At 41.0% G+C, this 22,507-nt stretch overlaps 2 protein-coding genes across 5 annotated transcripts in view; both read left to right on the forward strand.

The window, feature by feature from the left end:
- septin6 (septin 6) overlaps window positions 1–5,338 on the forward strand; it is a 32,100-nt gene extending 26,762 nt beyond the window's left edge. The window contains exons 10-11 of one of the 4 annotated variants that reach the window (XM_057850468.1): window positions 1,304–1,351; window positions 2,168–3,212. In XM_057850468.1, coding sequence (XP_057706451.1) covers window positions 1,304–1,307 — 4 coding nt within the window. In that variant the 3' untranslated portion in view covers window positions 1,308–1,351; window positions 2,168–3,212. The other 3 variants (XM_057850467.1, XM_057850465.1, XM_057850466.1) reach the window with 3 other exon arrangements.
- A 325-nt stretch (window positions 5,339–5,663) lies between these two features.
- Window positions 5,664–20,837, forward strand: nkrf (NFKB repressing factor). Its single transcript, XM_057850530.1, has 3 exons — window positions 5,664–5,960; window positions 13,786–13,909; window positions 18,371–20,837. The coding sequence occupies exons 2-3, from the start codon at window positions 13,819–13,821 to the stop codon at window positions 20,566–20,568; spliced, it is 2,289 nt and encodes a 762-aa protein (XP_057706513.1). The 5' UTR covers window positions 5,664–5,960; window positions 13,786–13,818; the 3' UTR covers window positions 20,569–20,837.
- Window positions 20,838–22,507: the final 1,670 nt, after the last annotated feature.

A 22,507-nucleotide genomic window follows, 5' to 3' on the forward strand; every position in this document is an offset into this window, starting at 1 on the left:
ACTGTTGTCGAAGTAAAAGCTAATACAGTGGTACCTCGACATACGATCGCGTCGACACCCGATCTTTTCGACACCCGACATAAAATCTGACTCACCATTGTTTCTACATCCGACGACATACTTGAAATACAACGATTTGTGACAGTGCCGCAGTTTCTTTATTTTCCTGTAAGACGGACGCACAGCGGATTTTCTTGTGAGCGAAATCCACATGGGTTCCAAGAATGTTAGTGCAGGTGGTGAAAAAAGGAAAAAGGTTAGTCTTGCCATTGAAATGAAGATGGGAATGATAGAAAAATATGAGCAGGGTGTGCAGTCCGTGAACTGGCTCGACAATACGGCCGCAGAATGTCTACGATCTCGACTGTCCTCCTCCAAACTACATTCGCCAGTCTTTGTAAGTTAGGGTGGCAATTTTTATTGTGGTAACATCAACCAAAAATCACCAGCTTCGTCAGGTTTAAATCATTTATTCCAGAACTTGTGCAACACAACATGCCTATTGTCTGCCGCAGCTGAACAAAGTGAAAGTAAAATGTCCTCTCTCACTCAGTCAAGTCAGGCACGTGGTGCGTTCAGGTACACCACGCAAAACACATCCGCTACATTAGAACCCGATTTGTTCCATTATTACAGGTATTATTATTGTTATTACTGTTATTGTATTCCGATTTTTAGTCATAATTTATTCGTTTTGCCCTATGTATTCGCTATTTCCAATAGTACTAGCAGCATTTATTAAGGATTTAGTGTAGCCTTTCGGGCTGCGGAACTCATTAATGAAATTATTATTATAATGTATTCTTGTGGGAAAATCCTGCTCGAAATACGGCCATTTCGACTTACAAACAAGGTCCTGGAACGAATTACCCTCGTATGTAGAGGTACCACTGTACTGTATGTCAAATAAAGAGGAAAAATGTAACAACTAGTGTAGCCCAAAGCAGCAGAGTAAGAGTAGGGTTTCTTCTTCACAAATCTACTCAAGTAAAAGTAAAAAGTATGGATTAGTAAATCTGCTCTTAGTACATTTTTCTCAAAAAGTTACTCAAGTAACAGAGTAAATGTGACGCGTTAGTACCCACCTCTGATTATTTACTTATATGCAATCATTTGTTTGTAAAAAAAAGAAATGGTTTCAAACTCAAACAGTGTCACGAAACAGCTTGCGTTCGACCTTACAGGTTTTTGTGTAAATGCAGTCTGTGTCCTGTTACCTCACTTCCTATAGGTCACAGTTCCCGAGTGCTGCTTGTTGTGTGTGTGCATGTATCACCCATGTTGCATCCATAATATTTTTCAGTTAACTGCTCCCACACTTGATGCATGCTGCTTGAAGCACCCTGTTCGGGTAAGACCTAACCCATCATCTCACAGTTGAATCCAACACTAACCCGCCACAACAGCCGTTCATGTAAAATTTCACTGTTTATCGACCTACATGCCAGCTACTAAATCAGCCAGTCTGTCATCTCGTCGCTCAATCTGTCCTCCACAGATTTACGATTGTCTTCTTTTTGTGGCGTAGCCGTTCTCTGCCCATCCTTGCCTTTTACACAAAGAGGCTTTCGAAAGGGTCGTGCTAGTAAAGTGAGCAGCCTCAGGGCCCAACAGTGTTTTGTTAAAGGACTCACCCTTGCGCACATTTCTTGGACACACAAAGGCCAAAGAGAAAGTTAAGGCTACTCGAGCTTTGAGAAAGACCAAAAGGAAAGAAGACATCTATCGTCTACTGGAGAGAAGTGTTCCCCAACCACTTGGCCACGGTAACAATTCACGGGCCATTTGGTTCCAATCCACAGCTGGATTGTATGTAACGACAGTAATCTCAACAATTTTAGAGTAGAGAGGACATGAGTAACACACTTTGTCTCAAAAAATGGGATGGTCTTGTTAGAATAGAATCAACTACCTTAAGAGTTATGCACGGTGAACTTTTTAATAACTTGTTTTTATTCATTTCTTTGCCAATCCATAAAGAAATATTCTGAAAACCGGATGATGCTACAGGAAACTAAAGATAACTGGAGAAGAGGGCACAAAATCACTCAAAAATTGGATCTGGCACCTCCACGCGCCTTTGAACGCCACTTGGCCATTAATGATGATGTCACAGACGTAATTTGTTTATGCAACAGCAGTAACGGCCCTTCTCTCTTATTTCCAGAGAAGGATTCCTGTAGAAAAGTGCTCCCTTGTGGCCACGCTGCTGTGAATGATCATCCCTTACCGTGAACCCCTCCCCAATCTCCCTCCAACCCCCTCAAATGACCACAATCCTGGGCGTTGCTCGGCTGGACTCCTTTTTAAAAGACCACTCAATGATTTTTTTGTTTGTTTGGTTTTAAATACACAAAATACATTCCACTCTTTTTTTATTTTTATTTTTCTATGTAGTGACTCTCTTGCATGATGTATGAAGTGTGCTTTTCATTTTCCATATTAACACACACAACGTGATCACGTTGTGATGGGCATAAATGTACCAAAGTTCAAGGTAAACACACCTCAGATGTGATCTTGAAGAACATACGTAATTAAAGTGTTATATTTAAATACAGTTAAGAATTAGTGACTTTTGGATTTATTTTTTTGTTGTTTGTGAAGGAGAGAAAATACTGAGGACATGTTAGCCTGTTGGCAGTTGAAATGTGCCGTTGTACCCAGTTGTTACAAAAACTATTCAAAGTAGTAAAAATTGTTAATGTATGGAGGATAACTTTGCGATATTGCAGGACAAAGAGTTTTAAAAGAAACAAATGATTGTTATAAGAAAATGGCACAGTTCTCAGCAATCTAGTTGTCATTTTACAAAAAAATAATAGCGGTATTACCACAATAAAGTTATTGCATGAGGAAAGTCATATTGTCATCTGAACAGAAAGTTGAGACGTTCAATTGAGTGTAGTTTGTTTATAATGCATTTTCAGCATGAGTTCCGTACTTGTTTTTCTACAACAGTTTCGCTTTGCCTTGTAGAAGTACTTCTTTTTTGTCATTCTAATACTTTTTTTGTTAGTATATTTTTCTAAAGTATGTTGTCAATATTACCGGTGTAATTTTTTTCCTTTTAGTATTACCGCGTATTCTTGCAAATTATGACCATGCTTAGTGATTTTTTCAGTTAAACGCCTGTAAAATGCTGATTTTCTTGATACCTTACAGCCGTTAATCTAATAAGTTAAATAACCCTTTTTTTATAATGAACATTTGCCCACAGAATTGCAATTTAATTTTGACAGTAAATCGCTCAAAGCCCCACCCTTTGTGACCCTAATTCCTCTTTGAATTGGCTGGCCAATGAATGTTATGGTGAAGCATCATCTTTCTGATTTAGGTTTGTCATGTTTTATAGACAGTAGTTGAAGGTTTAACGCTATAATCATACCACCTTATGTCCTCTTTAGAGAGGAAATGCTGTGAAATTATTTTACAAAGCCCGTTCAGTTATGGACAACCACCTACTACAGTAATGGACTTTGATGCCGTCTTAGCTTCTTCCTTTCTGCAGTGGCAAAACATGTCTTTAAATACGCGTATTCATCTTGACATGCACACAAAAAAATAATTTCACATCTTTTACTCACCACTTCAATCGGCAGCGTTTTGCTCCTCCTCTCTATATTACACTTTTCCCCCACACCTTATCTGCTACCATGTGTTTTTTGCATATTTTTGTATTAGCAGTCACATTTGCACTTTTTTCATATACACAAATGTGATATTGTATTTTGTCAGTGCAATTGTTAATATTTTTGCTATCTGTGGTTTTATTATGGCACAAAGTCATTGGTAATGTTTGTACTGTTTTTTTAAATTGTTAAAATAGGAAATAAAGGCAGTTTTCACCAACATGTTAGGCCAAAATCCTTGTGAATGCTTATGTTCCTTAGTTTACTAGTTTGTGTGCATTTCCTTTGCAGTACTCCCTGGCTCTGCACTGAGTAGGTCCCCAGCTCTAAGGGACCTTCCTCCAATTTGTGGGACAACGTTCTTCTGGGTCTTTAATGCCTTGTACTGTTTTACACCCATCGATTATTTCATTCCGTCTTTGCCTCCGCTTGCAGTTTTAACTTTACCACTTAGGCATGAGGTGACCTGCATGCTTCACATTTGTAAATACTAAGTGTTGCCATTTATTGCCACGCTGAAGTTTGATGCATTCTAACCAAACTTTCTCCTTTATATCAAATGCATTTCTACTTTTCTAATATGTACATCTTTCTTTGTCTTTCTCTCTATAGCTTCTTTTAATGTGTCTTGACCATCTGAAGAGGGTGATGGCAGCTTCAGCAACGACTAAGCACCTTTTACCGCTTCTGTTTCCCCCTCTGCTGTATCGCTTTTTTATTTTTTCTTCTCTCTCATCTTATCATCTCCTACTGTATTGTCAAACGTAGGCCTACGTGGACTCGCATGGTATCTCTTACCGACCTTGTGATGCTCTGATCCTGCAGCCCACTCCGACAACAGGAATTAAAAAACTTCCGAACCGTTATCAAAAAATGCACGTAAATATAAAAGTGTCATGGAAAAGGTTTCTCACCTCCGATCTTAAATGCAGGCTGACGGGGCAGGTTGGAGTGTTTTAATCCACTTGTCTAGATGTTAAATTATATGCCTTTGCAAATCATGGGAGGATTGGGACCTGTTAACTAAAACATGCCTTTAAAATGACAGGTGTACACTGTGTAGTGAAAGAAATAATCACCAAATTTAACAGTCGACATGATGCCAAAGCAATATAGAAATAATAATAGCACTTCTTTTGATGGTGTCCATGTTTACATGCCACTTGAATACCATGGAGGTCACGTGTTATGGCCTTTTTGACACATTGTGCTTTAATATTCACCAGCCTACTACGATACTCCATATTTTGCATGCATTTAGAAAATAATTTCTCTACTGCTGTGACCTGTTTTCAATTCCCTAAATAACTCTTTTGCTATGTCCTTCTGTTGTTGAAAATCATGAGTCTGAATTTGTTAAATCCTATGCTTTCAGCTCCCTTATGTTGCCAAATATTACTATAAGAAGGAACTGAAGTGGAACCAGATAGGAATATTGAAAAAAAAAACAAAAAACATGCATTTATATTATTTATAAGGATATATTTTGTGTATTAAAGTGCATTGAAGACTTGTTGTTTATGACCTATGCTCTTGGTTGTTGCGAAGTAACATTTTTGGTGTCAGAAAAACATTTTTCTAGTATCCGTCTTGTCAGAAATCCTCGCCTACACGACCAATCATTCAATATCTCGCCTAGATTCAATTCCATTCATTCATGTACATTTTCAATAAAAAAAATATGAACGAAGCAATTGAAGATATTGTCATTTATTTGGCATGTTTTGCTCCATTTACTCATCAGCACATCCTTTCCTTCCATATTCAGCACCGCCTATGTCATTCTCACCAATACGACGTGGTCGTGGGTACCCTTATATTGGGTTGCACACATCTAGACTTGTGTATGTAATATCTATGGTGTCTAAAAGTCTAAAAAACAAAATGATTTGGATTTTTAAAAAATAACGTTAAGTAAAGTTTTATACTGTATTGTTTTATTTCTGAAAATTGTTTTCACTTAAATGATGAAACAATTTTTAAATGACGAAAAGGCATGAGACGTCGCAAAGCATTGTGGGTCCTGCACAGCCCTGTTATTGACGCGAGTAGAAAATGGATGCTCCCTGTCTTCGTGTCAACTGAACGCATCTTAAATGCGGTTTCCCAAAGGACTCTAACCTAAAATTACGTGTTTATCGCTAAAATCGAGTTATAACTCCATTGTATTGGTTATGTATTTATTCTTCCCCCACTTTGCCCTTTAGCTGTTCTCGCTAATGGCAGTTAGCCCCCCTCCCCCCCAAAAAGCTAATGCTAACACATTTATTATTATTTAAAGCGACAGGAAAAAGCAACTGACTCGAGAGGGGTTACCAATGGATAAAGGTAAGAGTTCTAGGGATTCACTTTTGAGCACACAAACTTGATTGAATGAAACTATGGGGGCAAAGTTGACCTGAGACAAATGCTAACGATCGGCCTATTGTTTTTCTTGTTCATTTAAACGCTCAAATTCCTCTAGACAGTATTTACCAGCACGTTCAATTAAGTGTTAAATACCATCAAGTTACTAAATCGTGAAAAGCGGTATCACCTTATCTTTATGGTTATGTTTACAGAACGTGATCGCATTATAGGTACTGTCAACCGTCATGTTTGTTCGAGTTAATCACAGCTTAAAATTAATTAATCGTAATTAAATGCAATAAAAAAAACATCTATAAAATATGCCATATTTTTCTGTAAATTATTATTATAACAATAAATCAACAAGATGGCATTAAAATTAACATTCTGTTAAAGCGATCCATGGATAGAAAGACTTGTAGTCCTTCATTAAAATTAACATTCTGTTAAAGCGATCCATGGACAGAAAGACTTGTAGTTCTTAAAAGATAAATGTTAGTACAAGTTATAGAAATTTTATATTCAAACCCCTCTTAATTTTTTTGTTTTAATAAAATTTGTAAAATTTTCAGTCAAAAAATAAACTAGTAGGTCACCATTGTTGATGTCAATAATTACACAATTCACATGGTCATGAAATCAGTCGCACCCAAACGCCAGCAGTGGGCGACAAAACTCCAAAAAACACAAGTAACAAGTGCACTTGACCCTGTGCTGTCATTTTAATCTGTTTGAGCGGGGCTTGTGCGTTGATTGCGTCAAATATTTTAACGTGATTAATTTAAAAAATTAATTACCGCACATTAATGTAATTTTGACAGCCCTATAACCTGACTTTTAATTATTCAGTTGGCTTCAGAAATGGCTCATATGAAAGCTAAGACCCTCCCAAATGATGTTTGAGTGTACAAAAATATATTTGTTTCACCGAAGAAAGATGCATGTATCATTTAATGAAGACATAAAGGGCAAATTTTGGCAAGACAAAAGTTTTGTCGCCTACAGAAAGTAGTGTGAAAATTGAACAAAAAATATACTTCAAATAGAAAATATGTTGCATAACAAGCGAAATAAGTAGTGGTGCTGTGAGATCCAAATGTAATATTTTGTATGACTTTCATGGGCTTGAAGGACTGCATCCCTGCGGTTCGGCAAGGATTTATACAATTTATTACTGGAGTCATCAGGAACATCAAAGAAAGCAGTCTTGCATGCCTCCCAGAGTTCATCAACATTTTTGGGTTTCGTCTTCCATGCTTCCTCTTTCATCCTACCCCAGACATTATTAGTGATGTTCATGTTTGGTGACTGGGCTGGCCAGTCCTGGAGGATCTTGATCTTCTTTGCCTTGAGGAACTTTGAGGCAGAGATTAAAGTATGCGATGGAACACCATCCTGCTGCAGAATTTGTCCCTTTTTATGGTTAGGAATGTAAGAGGCAGCTAAGATTTGTTGATATTTCAGACTATATCAGGGTTTCCCCTAGGATTTTTTTTAAGCTGCGGTGGTGGGCTGCTTCTGAGTCGGACCGCCTCACCATGTCGTGACACGGCAAAATTGTGTCATATCATGACAATTTTTTTTTTCACATTTTGTTCCCCAAGAAGAACCATAGCAAAGATCTATTTGAAATATTTCATTAGCCAGGCTGATGTCGTAGCTCTCAGCTACGGTACATGTACAGTGGGGAGAACAAGTATTTGATACACTGCCGATTTTGCTGGTTTTCCCACTTGCAAAGCATGTAGAGGTCTGTAATTTGTATCATAAGTTCTCTTCAACTGGGAGGGACGGAATCTAATACAAAAATCCAGAAAATCACGTTGTATGATTTTTAAATAATAAATTTGCATTTAATTGCATGAAATAAGTATTTGATACATCACAAAAATCGAACTTAATATTTGGTACAGAAACCTTTGTTTGCTATTACAGATACCAAACGTTTCCTGTAGTTCTTGACAAGGTTTGCACACACTGCAGCAGGGATTTTGGCCCACGCCTCCATGCAGATCTTCTCCAGAGCCTTCAGGTTTCGGGGCTGCTGCCGGGCAACACGGACTTTCAGCTCTCTCCATAGATTTTCTATTGGGTTCAGATCTGGTGACTGACAAAGCCACTCCAGGACCTTAAGATGCTTCTTACGGAGCCACTCTTTAGTTGCCTTGGCTGTGTGCTTTGGGTCGTTGTCATGCTGGCAGACCCAGCCACGACCCATCTTCAGGGCTCTCACTGAAGGAAGTAGGTTGTCAGCCAAGGTCTGGCGATACATAGCCCCATCCATCCTCCCCTCAATACGGTGCAGTCGTCCTGTACCCTTGGCAGAGAAGCAGCCCCAAAAAATGATGTTTCCTCCTCCATGTTTCACGGTTGGGATGGTGTTCTTGGGGTTGTACTCATCCTTCTTTTTCCTCCAAACACGATGAGCCGAGTTTAGACCAAAAAGTTCAATTTTGGTCTCATCCGCATCATCATCTCCTCATCCCACATGACCGTCTCCCATTGCGCCTCTGGATCATCCAGATGGTCATTGGCAAACTTCAGACGTGTCTGGACATGCACTGGCTTCAGCAGCGGAACCTTGCGTCCGCTGTAGGATTTTAATCCATGACGGCGTAATGTGTTTCCGATGGTTGTCTTCGAGACTGTGGTTCCAGCTCTCTTCAGGTCATTGACCAGGTCCTGCCGTGTAGTTCTGGGCTGATCCCTCACCTTCCTCATGATCAGTGATGCCCCACGAGGTGAGATCTTGCATGGAGCCCCAGAACGAGGCAGATTGACCGTCAACTTGAACTTCTTCCATTTTTTAATAATCGCTCCAACAGTTGTTACCTTCTCACCAAGCTGCTTGCTTATTTTCCTGTAGCCCATCCCAGCCTTGTGCAGGTCTATTATTTTATCCCTGATGTCCTTACACAGCTCTTGGCCATTGTGGAGAGGTTGGAGTTTGTTTGTTTGAGCATGTGAACAGGTGTCTTTTATACAGGTAACAAGTTCAAACAGGTGCAGTTACTTCCGGTAATGAGTGGAGAACAGGAGGGGTTCTTAAAAAAGAACTAGGAGACGAAATATTCACTAGTTGGTAACGTATCAAATACTTATTTCATGCAGTTAAATACAAATTTATTATTTAAAAATTATACAATGTGATTTTCTGGATTTTTGTACTGGATTCCGTCCCTCACAGTTGAAGAGAACTTATTATACAAATTACAGACCTCTACATGGCTTGCAAGTGGGAAAACCGGCAAAATCGGCAGTGTATCAAATACTTGTTCTCCCCAGAGTCCCCATTGTACGTAAAATGTGTAGATGATTACAGCTACATTACCCTACGTAATAATACGACTTTTTTTTTTTCTTGTAGCAATAGTACTACTTACATCTCGTTGTCCTTTTTCATTTTATTTGGCCCTAATATGTACTACATTAACACAACAATACTAGTCCTTCTGTTAATTGACCAATGGCGTTGGTTTGCATAGGGACATTGGGGCCATAACACTAGGAACTTTTCAGGATGCTGAAATTATCCCCACCAACTTTTAGGCAACATTATTTCAAATATATAATGAGTTCAGTAATAGAGGACATTTAGATTGTCTTCATATTTTGTAAGGATAGAATTGACCCTACCATTATTAAGTGCATTACTTTCACTATGTTCAGACTTGCAGTGACACAATTTCCCTCCCCCCAAACGCACGTTTGATTGGCTGATGACCAGTTAAATTCCCTTGTTTTCAGTGTAAATCTATTAGAAATAAGTGAAATTATCTGCCATCGCTTCAAGTGTATTTCTCTCAGATTTCTTGGAAGAAAAATAGCTAGCTGAAAATAATCTTAACAGCCTTGTTGTAAGCAATACATTATTATACTTAATCCTAAAAAAAAAAAAACTTGAAGAAGGAAAGATTTTGAATAATATTTGTGGCTACAGAATATTGATTTAAGAATTTGATTATCTACTGTGACTGTAATTGAGCAAAGAAATAAGTTAAATAATTTGAAAAGTGATTGCTAATGTTATATGCTTTGTTGCACACTGTGAAAATGATTACCTCAAAAGAGCGAGATGTCATGTACCCATTCTGCAGCGCTTTGTTTACATTTGCGGCTTTCACGACATTTGCGTTACAGCAGCTAAACTGCTACACGGCAGTACTATTTGGACGGAGTTGGCGCTCGCATCCGTGTGCGTGTTGTTTTGTGCCTGAGTTGTATTAAGCCGAAAATAAAGGCAGCGTGACAAAGTCATCTGACCGCTTGTCATTTCACATTCTGAATGCATTATTGACTGGCTGACTTCGTTTTCTCCATGTTTAAATTATCTTATAACAACTGTGCCGTCATGATAAGCTTGCTTACCGGACATCACTTTTTCATGAAGAATGGTGGTCGTATAAACTGCATTATTTCTTTTATCCAGGGGTTTGGTTCTCGTGTCATTAAGGTAAAAAAAAAAAAACTGTGTCTCGTCTCGGCGGCAGCTACATTCGTACCGGATAATCCGCCCGCCCGCCCCGGTCGGTTCGCCGCGGCGTATTCGGGTCCTGGCTCTGCTCGCACGCCGTGGGGGAACGCTAGAGAAACCGGGGTGTTCGCCGGAGGTCCAGAGGCCGGGGAACCGGGCTCGGCCCGCCCCGCCTACGGCGAGGCGGCGGCGGCCTGCCGGACTGGCCAAAGCGGCGGGCTCCGTCGGAATTTACCACCCGCCTTGGGCTGCATTCCCAAACAGCCCGACTCTGTATCGTCACAAGCCCTGTAGTTTAGCTTAGTGTTTACAATAGCTTTAGCATTCCTGCTAGCAGCAGCCTCGTATATGTTCCCAAATTCTTTGTGATGCAGTTTTAAATGGCTGCTGGGTTAGTGGTTTTGAATGAGGACGCGTTCTTTCTGCCTCGTGGAACTTGTACGGTACATGTTTCGCAGATGGCGAGAGCGTCGTTTTTTTAGTAACAGCCGCCATAATATTCAACTACTTCTTGTCTTGTAACTCCGCCTCCTCAACCCCTCCTCCCTCAGGGGCTTCAGAGAGGGGAGGGGTTGAGGAGGCGGCGTGCTGAATTCTTCGGTTGAGCACATTTGGAGGCAAAAGCAAGTATATAATTATCGGATTGCATTATCGGTTGAATTTTTTTATTATCTGGATTATCTGTGTGACGTCATAATTGCCATTATCGGCCGATAATTATCGGTGACCGATATTATCGTGTATCTTTACAAAATACCACTCCGATCCAAAAAGAATAACAAAATAACAGCGGGCTTTTGCGACATGCGACCGCTATCTCCTTCTCGCTTCCCTCTACGTCGCAGCTCCCCGTCCGATCGTCTCTTAAGGGGGCTTCGTATAGTTACGGACATTACAATACACAATGAATAGATTGCCGCTGAACCCTTCACACTAGGCTGCCGCTAGTTTGAAACGGCCTTAAAAAAATAATAAAATAAAACATCTCTTTTGCACGGCCTGGCGGCTTTTATTTTGGTGTGGCGGTGCGCCACAATATTTAATATATAGGGGAAACCCTGTATTTATGTTACCTTCCAACCTGCAGATCTCTCGCACACCCCCATACTGTATGTAACCCCAGACCATGATTTTGCCACCACCAAACCACAGTTTTCTGAGTGAATCTCTGATCCATGCGGGCTCCAGTAGGTCTCCTGCAATATTTGCGGCGACTGTGGTGTAATTCAATGGAAGATTCATCTGAAAAATCCACCTTTTGCCACTTTTCCAGTGTCCGTTCTTTTGACAGGCTGTGGGCCTTGGCAAATGCCACACGGTTTTTTAATTGTCTGCAGCCTGAGAGATCTGCAGGGTGGACATTCCTAACCATAAAAAGGGACATTTTCTGCAGCAGGATGGTGCTCCATCGCGTACTTCAATCTCTACCTCAAAGTTCCTCAAGGCAAAGAAGATCAAGATCCTGTAGGACTGGCTAGCCCAGTCACCAGACATGAAGATCATTGAGCATGTCTGGGGTAGGATGAAAGAGGGAGCACGGAAGACGAAATCCAAGGATGTTGATGTACTCTGGGAGGCATGCAAGACTGTTTTCTCGGATGTTCCTATTGCCGAACCGCATGGATGCAGTCTTTAAAGCCCATGGAAGTCATACAAAATATTAAATTTGGATCACACAGCACCATTACTTAATTTGCTTATGTTATGTAAAATATATTTGTGTTTGAAGTATGTTTTTTGTTCAATTTTTACGCTACTTTCTGTAGGCGACTAAACTTTTGTCTTGCCAAAATTTGTCTTCATTAAATGATAAATCTCTTTTCAGTGAAACAAATATATTTTTGTACATTTGGGAGGGTACATTTGGAACCAATTGAATAATTAAAAGTCAAGTTTTTAGCAATTGTTTCTACAAAATGGATAAGCGACAAGACTTTTGTCAGGGACTCTATTGAGTATTATCTGTTTCCCAATGTTAGTGAAGTGTAACACAAAATTAGTTATTAAAAGTTCAGGACCTAGGTAAAGCGCTTTGAGCGCCTTGAAAGGTGGAAAAGCGCTATATAAGTATAACACAATAACACCATAGGTTTCTCCAAAATTAAATAGTGTCAAGAGCTTTCAGATTGCAGTCAGGTGATGTAATGTATACGTCACTCCATCATGCATAGAAAAAAATTAAGACACTTTCATAAAGTGTTAAAATAAGTAGGAAATAATACATTAGGTATTTTATAGATGATAAACTTCATGAAATTAGCCATCTTAAACGTTAAGTAATGCAAATGTAGTGAAACACAGCACACTGCAGCTCTATTACAACTCAATTATTTTTACTATGCAACAATTGGATACTAAGGAAGTGACGTCATGCCGTCTCCATTTGAAGTGCGGCATTACAGCATCGTAAACGATGGATTCGGACTATCACGACGTGGCATTCCTGCTCTCCTTTTCTTTTCCACACATTTTTCTTGAACCTTCAAACTACGTCTCAACAATATGCTTCCATTCAGTGGCCATTTATGGTCCTCCCATTGCGGATGACGCGGAGATGAGCGTTTTTTTTTTTTTTTACAGAGCTACTCTCCTGCATTAGTCTCCGATCAGCCAGCTGCCGATTGAATATGAGTATATGAAAATGCGTAGAGGAAAAATAAACCCCGAAAAGTGACCCGCGTGGTACCCCCAGTCAAAGAGGCACGCGATCAGTTTTTTGACATTTCTGCCTGTCAAAACTGTCGCCGCTGTTAGGAAATATATGCAGTACACCTTAAACGTAAATGTGGACAGGTATAAAAATAGTCGGCAAAATACCCTGGAGAAAATTATCTATTCTAGTGTAGATGTAGCCTAAATGTGTGCTCAGTAGTGTGACCACTTAGGTAGTCACTTGCTGGTCTGTGTGAAGAAAAAAAAAAAGACACCTCAGGCTATTGACTCCATTTTTAAAAAAAAAATCTTTCCAAGATTGTAATTTGACATTTTCAGTAGCTAGCAGGTGAACAGGTGTACCTGATACAGAGGTCCTCGTTTCACAATGAAATTCTTAAATTGTACATTGTATGTGACACTGTTACAGGTAACATAGTAGTAAAGTAAGACTTCCAGTAAATACTTAATATGGAAAAACACTTAAAAGCAATAAGAATGGCGGTACTAAGTCTGGCTTCTTAGGCCGCAATCTGTGCAAACTAATTCATTGCACCCCTTAAAACCGGATAACTCAAGGACACCCTGTGGTTTGAATGAACAACATTTTCAATTGATGTCTTGTGATGCGTTGTTATGCCTTGCACATAAGGTAAAATGTTTTGATGCGCTTCGCAGGTATGGCCTGGTTTTGACTGGACGCTTCAGGTGATGGCAGAGGGCAGCAGTGCTGGCGAAATGCGCTCCTTTGACCCGACTTTTAGCTCTGAAGCGAGAAAGAGACACCTTTCTTCTGATGGCAGTGAGTTTTATTATTTGAACCAGGGCAAATGATTAGCTTGATAGTTGACTCATCAGAATATTTTTGCTGTTAGTCCACTAATGGGCACATATATAAATCACATCATTTACTGTTGCGTTACACTATGCTTAAATGTGCATTGGAACCAAAAACTACGTGCTGAGGAAAGTAACTATTTAGCTGTATCTTAAGCCTAATTTATCGCACGGTAAATAAAAATGAGGGTGGTAATTTTCCCGGCGGTGATTTATCGCCACGTGCGTGTGTGCATACATTTGTGCGTGCGTGTGCTGGTTGTACGTGTTGATTGCATATGAGACTCCAGTTTCTTTCACAGATGTTTATTGGTCATCACACACCGTAGAATTAAAGTTCAGACTTACAAAATTAGGAAACACATCGATATTAAACATTGTAAAACGTTAGCATTGCTACGTTGAGGCTAATGGAAAAAAGAAAATGTATTAACCACTTTAGTCTATTTTGCGGTCAAAAGGTGACACTTCAAACTTGAAAGTTCGCTGGTTTACAGCATTTGCAAAAACAGGAAAAAAATCTATAGACAAGTTTCCTGAGCGAAACATGGGCGGCACCATTTTGGAAAATTTCTGCTTCGAACTTCCAGTTTTGAAAAAACCTCATGAGTTGCGCTTGAAGATAGCAGTGTGTTGATGAAGTTAAAACTGCAAAATCAAACCAGAGGAACCCACGGAATCTCCAAAAATGGATTCAGCACGACGTAGACGAGACTCCGAGACGTTCTGTGCGTGAACTCATCACTTCGTCGATCATTCATGGGCAGAATTATGACAACCTATCAGCCTGTGTTGATGTCAGGTGTAGATTGATATGCTGGCCGCTTGGGTGACCAAAATGAGGTGACATTACAAATAATCACATTTTCCGAATGCAGAAGGGGCTGACACGAATTTTGTTGTGACAAGGAAATACTACAAGGTATGTACATATAAACAAAAATAGTATATCATTTTCTATTGCAGATATTGATTGCAATAAAACATTTGGACAACAGGTCAATAAATCACAATTTATAAAATTATGAGAAAAATACGAGAATGTGATATCATACAGCACAGCTCCTGAGCCTCGCCCAACTTTCACCCGACATTACGGAGACCATCGGCGGCCACCTGACGGGCTTTCTCCCTCTGTCCTCGGTAATTCCAGCTCCAATAGCGTCCCTTAAAGTTGCTGCAGTTAAAAACTTCTTATTTGGATCTCTGGATCGAGCTGACGGTCCGCTGCGAGGCGAGCTGCCCTCTGTACTAGCCCTTGCCACTCGGCCGCCCCTGGGAGTAGTGCCTTCCATCATCAAAGTAGAATGCGCGTAGTCTCGATATGTGTTAATCAACGTACAATTGCATTTACCGTATTTTTTGGACTATAAGTACCACCTGAGTGTAAGTCACACCAGCCATAAAATGCCCACTGAAGAGAAAAAAAACCATATATTAGTCGCACCGGAGTATAAGTTGTATTTTTGGGGGAGATTTACTTGAAATATCTGTTCTATGTGCTGGATTTTATCATCTTGAAAAGCAATTTAAAATAAAAATACAATATAGAACAACATGCCGAATAAGTGTAGAGTATGATAATGTTATATGATGCATGAACAACATAATGCGAACGTGGCCGGTATGTTAACGTAACATAGCTATTAAGAGTTATTCAGATAACTATAGCATAAAGAACATGCTAACAAGTTTACCAAACCATCATTGTCACTTCCAAAATACTAAAATAACCTGTGAAATGATATAATAATGTGTTAATAATTTCACACATAAGTTGCAACCCCAGACAAACTATGAAAAAAAATCTGTGACTTCTAATCCGAAAAATACGGTATGCGTTGACGTAATTGTGCCATTCACACGTACTGATTGTAGTAAATAATGTTAACGATCATCATAATTACAATCATCATCGTAATAACAATATCAAAGGCAACAAGACTTTTCATGTGCAAGATTTTAGCTTTCTTATTTTTTGAGCACCGGACACATGAAAATGCAGGGATAGGAAGAACATACCCTCCATAACACAGCGGCAACATGGCTACAAAAACACCCGGTCTTTATGGTGGCACGAGCTTGGTTCCACATCTGCCTTCATGAACATTTTGTCCTCCCCTGTCGTAATGATGGGAGATGGATGCGGTATTTCCAAACTGTGTTTTTTTTAGGGGATTTTGATGAGTAAAGTTATTCCAGCTTCACTGTTGTTTTGGATGGGGAAATTCTGAAATGGAAGTTACTTGCAGACATGCGGAAGTACCTCGGAAACTCGTCTATTACCGACACCACATGCACGATGAAAAAAGAAGTGCACTTTTTTTTTTCTTTTTTAACAGAGTGTGAAGCTTATGGTTTGCGGCTTAGCGAACGTACTTCCGGTGAACATTTGAAAATAAAAGCACGTCATGTTTTTTTTTCTGGCGTTAATTTCGCGTTACTTAAGATTCTAAACTAAGAATAGCTTTAAAATGACACCCATTATAAAAAATCTGATTGGCAAAGAATAATTTAGCTTCAAACCTGCAAACATGCACTTTGCAGGACAAGATGACAGTTATTTTGGATCAAATAAACACTTTTGATGGGCTCTAATTCGCAGAGACCAGAAATGGCACTGGGTTACTCGCCTATTTAATATTTTGCACTTAGGTACAGCGAGGCAAATAAGTATTTAGTCAACCACTAATTGTGCAAGTTCTCCCACTTGAAAATATTAGAGAGGCCTGTAATTGTCAACATGGGTAAACCTCAACCATGAGAGACAGAATGTAGGGGGAAAAAAAAAAATCACAGTTTGATTTTTAAAGAATTTATTTGCAAATCATGGTGGAAGATAAGTATTTGGTCAATACCAAAAGTTCATCCCAATACTTTGTTATGTACCCTTTGTTGGCAATAACAGAAGCCAAACGTTTTCTGTAACTCTTAACAAGCTTTTCACACACTGTTGCTGGTATTTTGGCCCATTCCTCCATGCAGATCTCCTCTAGAGCAGTGATGTTTTGGGGCCGTCGTTGGGCTACACAGAGTTTCAACTCGCTCCTCACCCCGTGGCGTCAAAATGATAACAAGAACGGTGAGCAAAAATCCCAGAACCACACGGGGGGACCTAGTGAATGACCTACAGAGAGCTGGGACCACAGTAACAAAGGCTACTATCAGTAACACAATGCGTCGCCAGGGATTCAAATCCTGCACTGCCATACGTGTCCCCCTGCTGAAGAAAGTACACGTCCAGGCCCGTCTGCGGTTCGCTAGAGAGCATTTGGATGATCCAGAAGAGGACTGGGAGAATGTGTTATGGTCAGATGAAACCAAAATAGAACCTTTTTGGTAGAAACACAGGTTCTCGTGTTTGGAGGAAAAAGAATACTGAATTGCACCATACCCACTGTGAAGCATGGGGGTGGAAACATTATGCTTTGGGGCTGTTCTTCTGCAAAGCGACCAGGACGACTGATCTGTGGAAAGGAAAGAATGAATGGGGCCATGCATCGAGAGATTTTTAGTGAAAATCTTTTTCTATCAGCAAGGGCATTGAAGATTAGACGTGGCTGGGTCTTTCAGCATGACAATGATCCCAAAAACACAGCCAGGGCAACAAAGGAGTGGCTTCGTAAGAAGCATTTCAAGGTCCTGGAGTGGCCGAGCCAGTCTCCAGATCTCAACCCCATAGAAAATCTGTGGAAGGAGTTGAAAGTCTGTGTTGCCCAACGACAGCCCCAAAATGTCACTGCTCTAGAGGACATCTGCATGGAGGAATGGGCCAAAATACCAGCAACAGTGCTCGAAAAGCTTGTGAAGAGTTACAGAAAACGTTTGGCCTCCGTTATTGCCGACAAAGGGTACATAACAAAGTATTGAGATTAACTTTTGGTATTGACCAAATACTTTTTTCCCACCACGATTTGCAAATAAATTCTTTAAAAATCAAACAATTTGATTTTCAGTTTTTTTTTCCCACATTGTCTCTCATGGTTGAGGTTTACCCATGTTGACGATTACAGGCCTCTCTAATATTTTCAAGTGGGAGAACTTGCACAATTAGTGGTTGACTAAATACTTATTTGCCCCACTGTAGCTTCAAAATGACTCATGCATTGTGTGTGTTTTATTTTTTATATTTCTTAAATAGTGTTTTATTTTAAGAATAACAATTTATTGCATTTGAATTAGTGATTTATTAGGATGTATTGTCACCACATTAGTGGTTGAATTGGTTAAAAAAAAAAAAAGGACAATAATATCATATATCGGCAATAGTTTATGAGATAATATATTGCCTTCTCAAATTTGTTATTGCGACAAGCCAAGCTGTGTGATCATCAGTGTGACATTATTCATGTTTGAATTGGCCATATTACATGTGTCAGACACCAAATGATATCCTGACTAAGTTTTCTGTTTAATGTATTTGTAGGAGAAGAGCCCATGAGGAAGATGCCCATGTCAAAGTTAGGTTCGCGACATCGATTTGAGCCTGTGCACTTTGTAAGCGGAGTGAGTAGCGGACCAGGAGGAGGATCATTTGCAGATGAGAAAGAAAATGATAAGGAGCCCAGGAGGAATGAGTTTCACAGTGAACATTATAGGCAATATGAACACGCTCCTTACAGCAGCACTAGCAGAACATCAAGCTCCTCCCTCAGGCCTTCTTATGATAGAGAGCAACCTCACAGCTTTGACTCTTGGGCCTCTCGCAGGGATCGAGACCGGGACAGAAATAACGTTCCTTCGGGCTCACTCTCAGGGTACGGCGGCCTTGGGTCCTCATCCAACTTCATGGCAAAATTGCAACAAGATTATACAAACAAGTATGAGGCCCACAGCTTTCGCAACGCAGATTCCTATTCGCAGCAATACAGGAACAACGAATACGGGGGAGGGAACAGGTCAGCTGGCTGGAACTGCAGACGTCAGGGTTTGGGCTACAACCACCAGGCTCCCAACCAAGGATACAGCGGCCCCGCCGCCTCTCATGCAGCGTCGTCGTCGCAGCAGCTCCTCCCTATCGACCATGGCATGCTTGTTGAGAAGCATCGACTTGTCGCCAGTCTGTCATCCGCGTTGGCGGCCTCTTTTTGGGACCCTCAGTACGCAGCGGGACCGGAGGCACCAAATTACAGTTACATGTTGAGTCGCAGCATCCAGGCGTGTAAGACCAACCCTCAGTACATTTACGTCAACCTGAAGGATATCCCCCAGGCCGATCTACCCAAAAACCGCAAAGTGCCAACGGATGGCTACGCCTGCGAGCTCAGGTGTCAGGGGGTCTATCTGGCTACGGGATACTCTGGCAGTAAAAACGGCGCGAGGGACCGGGCCTCCGAGAACGCGGTCAAACTCTTCATGAAGCCCGTCGAGGTGTGCGTGGTGCCGCGCAGGTACAGGCACACGACAGTCGATGACATGGTAGTGTGCCAGGTGGACTGCCCTGTCCCCTCCTTGGCGCCCGCTCTCTGGAACCCGGAGAACATCGGCTGTTCCACCTTTAAGGGCCCCTACGAGCCTGACATGCGCAAGCACTGGACCGAGTTTGTGGTCATGGACAACGCCCAGGACGCCATCTGCATTCTCAACAATTCGGCCGCGTTCAGTCACATGAAAGTGGACTACAAGTTTGAGCAGCTGCCCAACGGATCCTGGCTGTGCAGTGTTTACGTGCAGGACGAAATGGTGGCGCAAGCCAGAGGCACCAAAAAGACTTCCAAACACGCCGCGGCAGAAGAGGCGCTGGCCAAGCTGCGCATGAACCAGGCGGGAAGGCAGCACCGACAGCACGCGCCCTCGCACGCCAGGGGAAATCATCCCTCGGAGTTCCCCGGCGGGCAATTTGGGATGAAAAAGAAGCACTTGAGCGAGCTCGTCATCTTGGAGAATTCAGATAATGCCGTGTGCATCATCAACGACACGGCTCAATTCAACAAGGTGACTGCTGACTACAAGTTTATTTATTTGCCCGATCAGCGCTGGAAGTGCGAAGTGTACTTAGAAGGACAATACGTGGCATGCGGCGTCGGGGCCAAAAAGCAGGTCAAGCACATTGCGGCGCAGGAGGCCTTGGCCACTCTGAAGCAGACGCAGGCCGTGGTCAAGTCCAATCTGAGAAAAGAGAGTCACGACGACGCGATATCGCGTTCTCAGATCTTGGGCCGTTCTGACGAGGAAGCCACGAGGCAGGAGATAAAGGAGGACAACATCGGGAACCAGCTTTTGCGCAAAATGGGTTGGACGGGAGGAGGCTTGGGCCGAGACGGAGAAGGTATCGCCGAGCCCATCAGGGTCAAGGAACAGTTCTCCAGAGAGGGCTTAGGTATGGACGCGGACAAGATTGGGAACCAGCTCAACAAACGCGACATCGAAGACATCATTCGCAGGTACGTCAGCTCGGACCGCCTGGACGACCTGCGCTTCTCCACCGACCTGACCAACGACGAGCGCAAGCAGATCCACCAGGTGTCTCAAAAATACGGCCTACGAAGCAAGTCGTACGGACAGGGCAGGCAGCGCTTCCTCGTCGTCAGTCGCAGAGTAGACACGGATCAACTTATTGGTCAGCTCCTGCAGGATGGACAAGTGGGTCGCTACAAACTGGTCAAACCTCAGGCCTTGCACTGATTTGCATGTCCAACTCCTAACTGCAAGTTTGGACTTGGAACAAACAAACAAAACTCAGTAAGGCCTGGAAGGTTCCTTCATTCATTTCCTATGTCATTTCCTTAATCATGAACTTTACTTTAGCATAATGTTGTGTTCAATGTCCTAATGGTCATGACTTAGTTACCAAAAAAATGAGACTATTTCACTGTGTGTAAAACATAAACCTTGTCAATTCACAGAACACTTGACCTATAAATCCTTATGATGCTTTTTTTTTTTTTTTTAAAATCAACAAATACCTATAAGGGTGGTAGCACTTTCCATGGTCTTTGTACAAAAACTGCATCTGCATTGACAAAATGTGTCCAGATATGCTGGTGAATAAAATCAAACATTCTGGAACAGGCCTTGCTTCATTTAACCCTTAGGTCACTAGTCCTTCGTGACAAATGTTTTATATAACTAAAGATCATCAGATTTTGGGTCATGTGGGCCACAACTACCCCTTTTCCACCCAAAGAATGAGGCTGCTTTTTTCATGCTGATGCATTGTTGGTTCGGTTTGTGTGCTTCCCTAAAATCAGTTGGCATTTCATGTGCAAAGGATCCAAATAGGGGCTGCGTCATGGGTCACCAGAGTATGTCAATATGTAAACCATACCGGCGGCCTTGAGTCTGCCGGAAATGCAATGTAGAAGAACAAATGAAGGAAACCCACAACAACGATGGAGAAGCTCGTCACGTGTGCCCAGCTGATAAGTCAGTGTTTGTTTTTTCTTGCATTGTGATGTAAAAATACATTCTGCTCAAGGGTTGGATTTGGTAGGAATTTACACATCTTTACCTGCACAATAACCCCGCCTCACGCCCCTGCCCGTCGATGAACCCGCTCCCAGCCACCTGACTTTCGTCACTCCATCACTGGCTCTCCCAGCAATGAGTTGGTACCTGCCGAACACCTGTTTTCAGGTGCTAGAACTTGGGTGATCGAAACCGAAAGAACCGGTTCTCACCCAATCACGAGCACGGAACGAGCACCAGTTCCAGCTCCTAGGAAAAGGGGCCAAAATTAACATTTGGCCCGGCCTACATCACCAAAAATGTCATGTAATCATATATGGATGCCAGGTCTCATTTATTATTTGTAATTTTTCTGTTTTGAAAAAAATGTATAAATACAAATTTAAATGTTAATAAAACATGGCCCTAATAACACGTATGTAACACATTTTTTTGTGTGTGAATCCTTACACTTTATTGCCATTGACAATGCTAGAGATCTAATCCATTTTGACTGGGAGGGCTAGCAGCTATCATTCGGTTCTAGCCAGAGGTGGGTAGAGTAGCAAATTTTTACTTGAATAGTGTTACTTCAAAAATAATCCTCAAATAAAAGTAAAAGTAGTTATCCCAAAAATGTACTCATGTTCAGGTAAACAATTATTTGGTGAAAAGAATAATGAGTAACATTGTAACTGCTTACAATGTTTGTTTAATCCATATGAAATGTTATAATTTAAAGACCATAACCTACTACATAACCACATTAAGCCAAAGAAATACAAAAAAAAAAAAAAAAATCATTGAAATCCGGTGAGAGAGAAAAAATAAAAGCATAATTCATCCAGAGAGCATGAGTGCCCTCTAGTGGAGAAAACGTCCAATTATGAAACTAAAAGGATATACAGTGGGGCAAATAAGTATTTAGTCAACCACCAATTGTGCAAGTTCTCCTTCTTGAAAAGATTAGGAAGGCCTGTAATTGTCAACATGGGTAAACCTCAACCATGAGAGACGATGTGGAAAAAAAAAATCAGATTGTTTGATTTTTAAAAAATTTATTTGCAAATCATGGTGGAAAATACTGTAAGACTTTGGTCAACACCAAAAGTTATATGTATTTGTTATATACAGTGGGGCAAATAAGTATTTAGTCAACCACCAATTGTGCAAGTTC

This window comes from Corythoichthys intestinalis, chromosome 11 (assembly GCF_030265065.1).
Source record: "Corythoichthys intestinalis isolate RoL2023-P3 chromosome 11, ASM3026506v1, whole genome shotgun sequence".
NCBI classification, from domain to species: domain Eukaryota; kingdom Metazoa; phylum Chordata; class Actinopteri; order Syngnathiformes; family Syngnathidae; genus Corythoichthys; species Corythoichthys intestinalis.

Bases quoted from the DNA above. Each gene is read 5' to 3' on its own strand.
- nkrf (XM_057850530.1), top strand. From the start codon at position 13,819: ATGGCAGAGGGCAGCAGTGCTGGCGAAATGCGCTCCTTTGACCCGACT. The intron at 13,910-18,370 runs GTGAGTTTTATT...ATGTATTTGTAG, and splicing joins ACACCTTTCTTCTGATGGCA to GAGAAGAGCCCATGAGGAAG.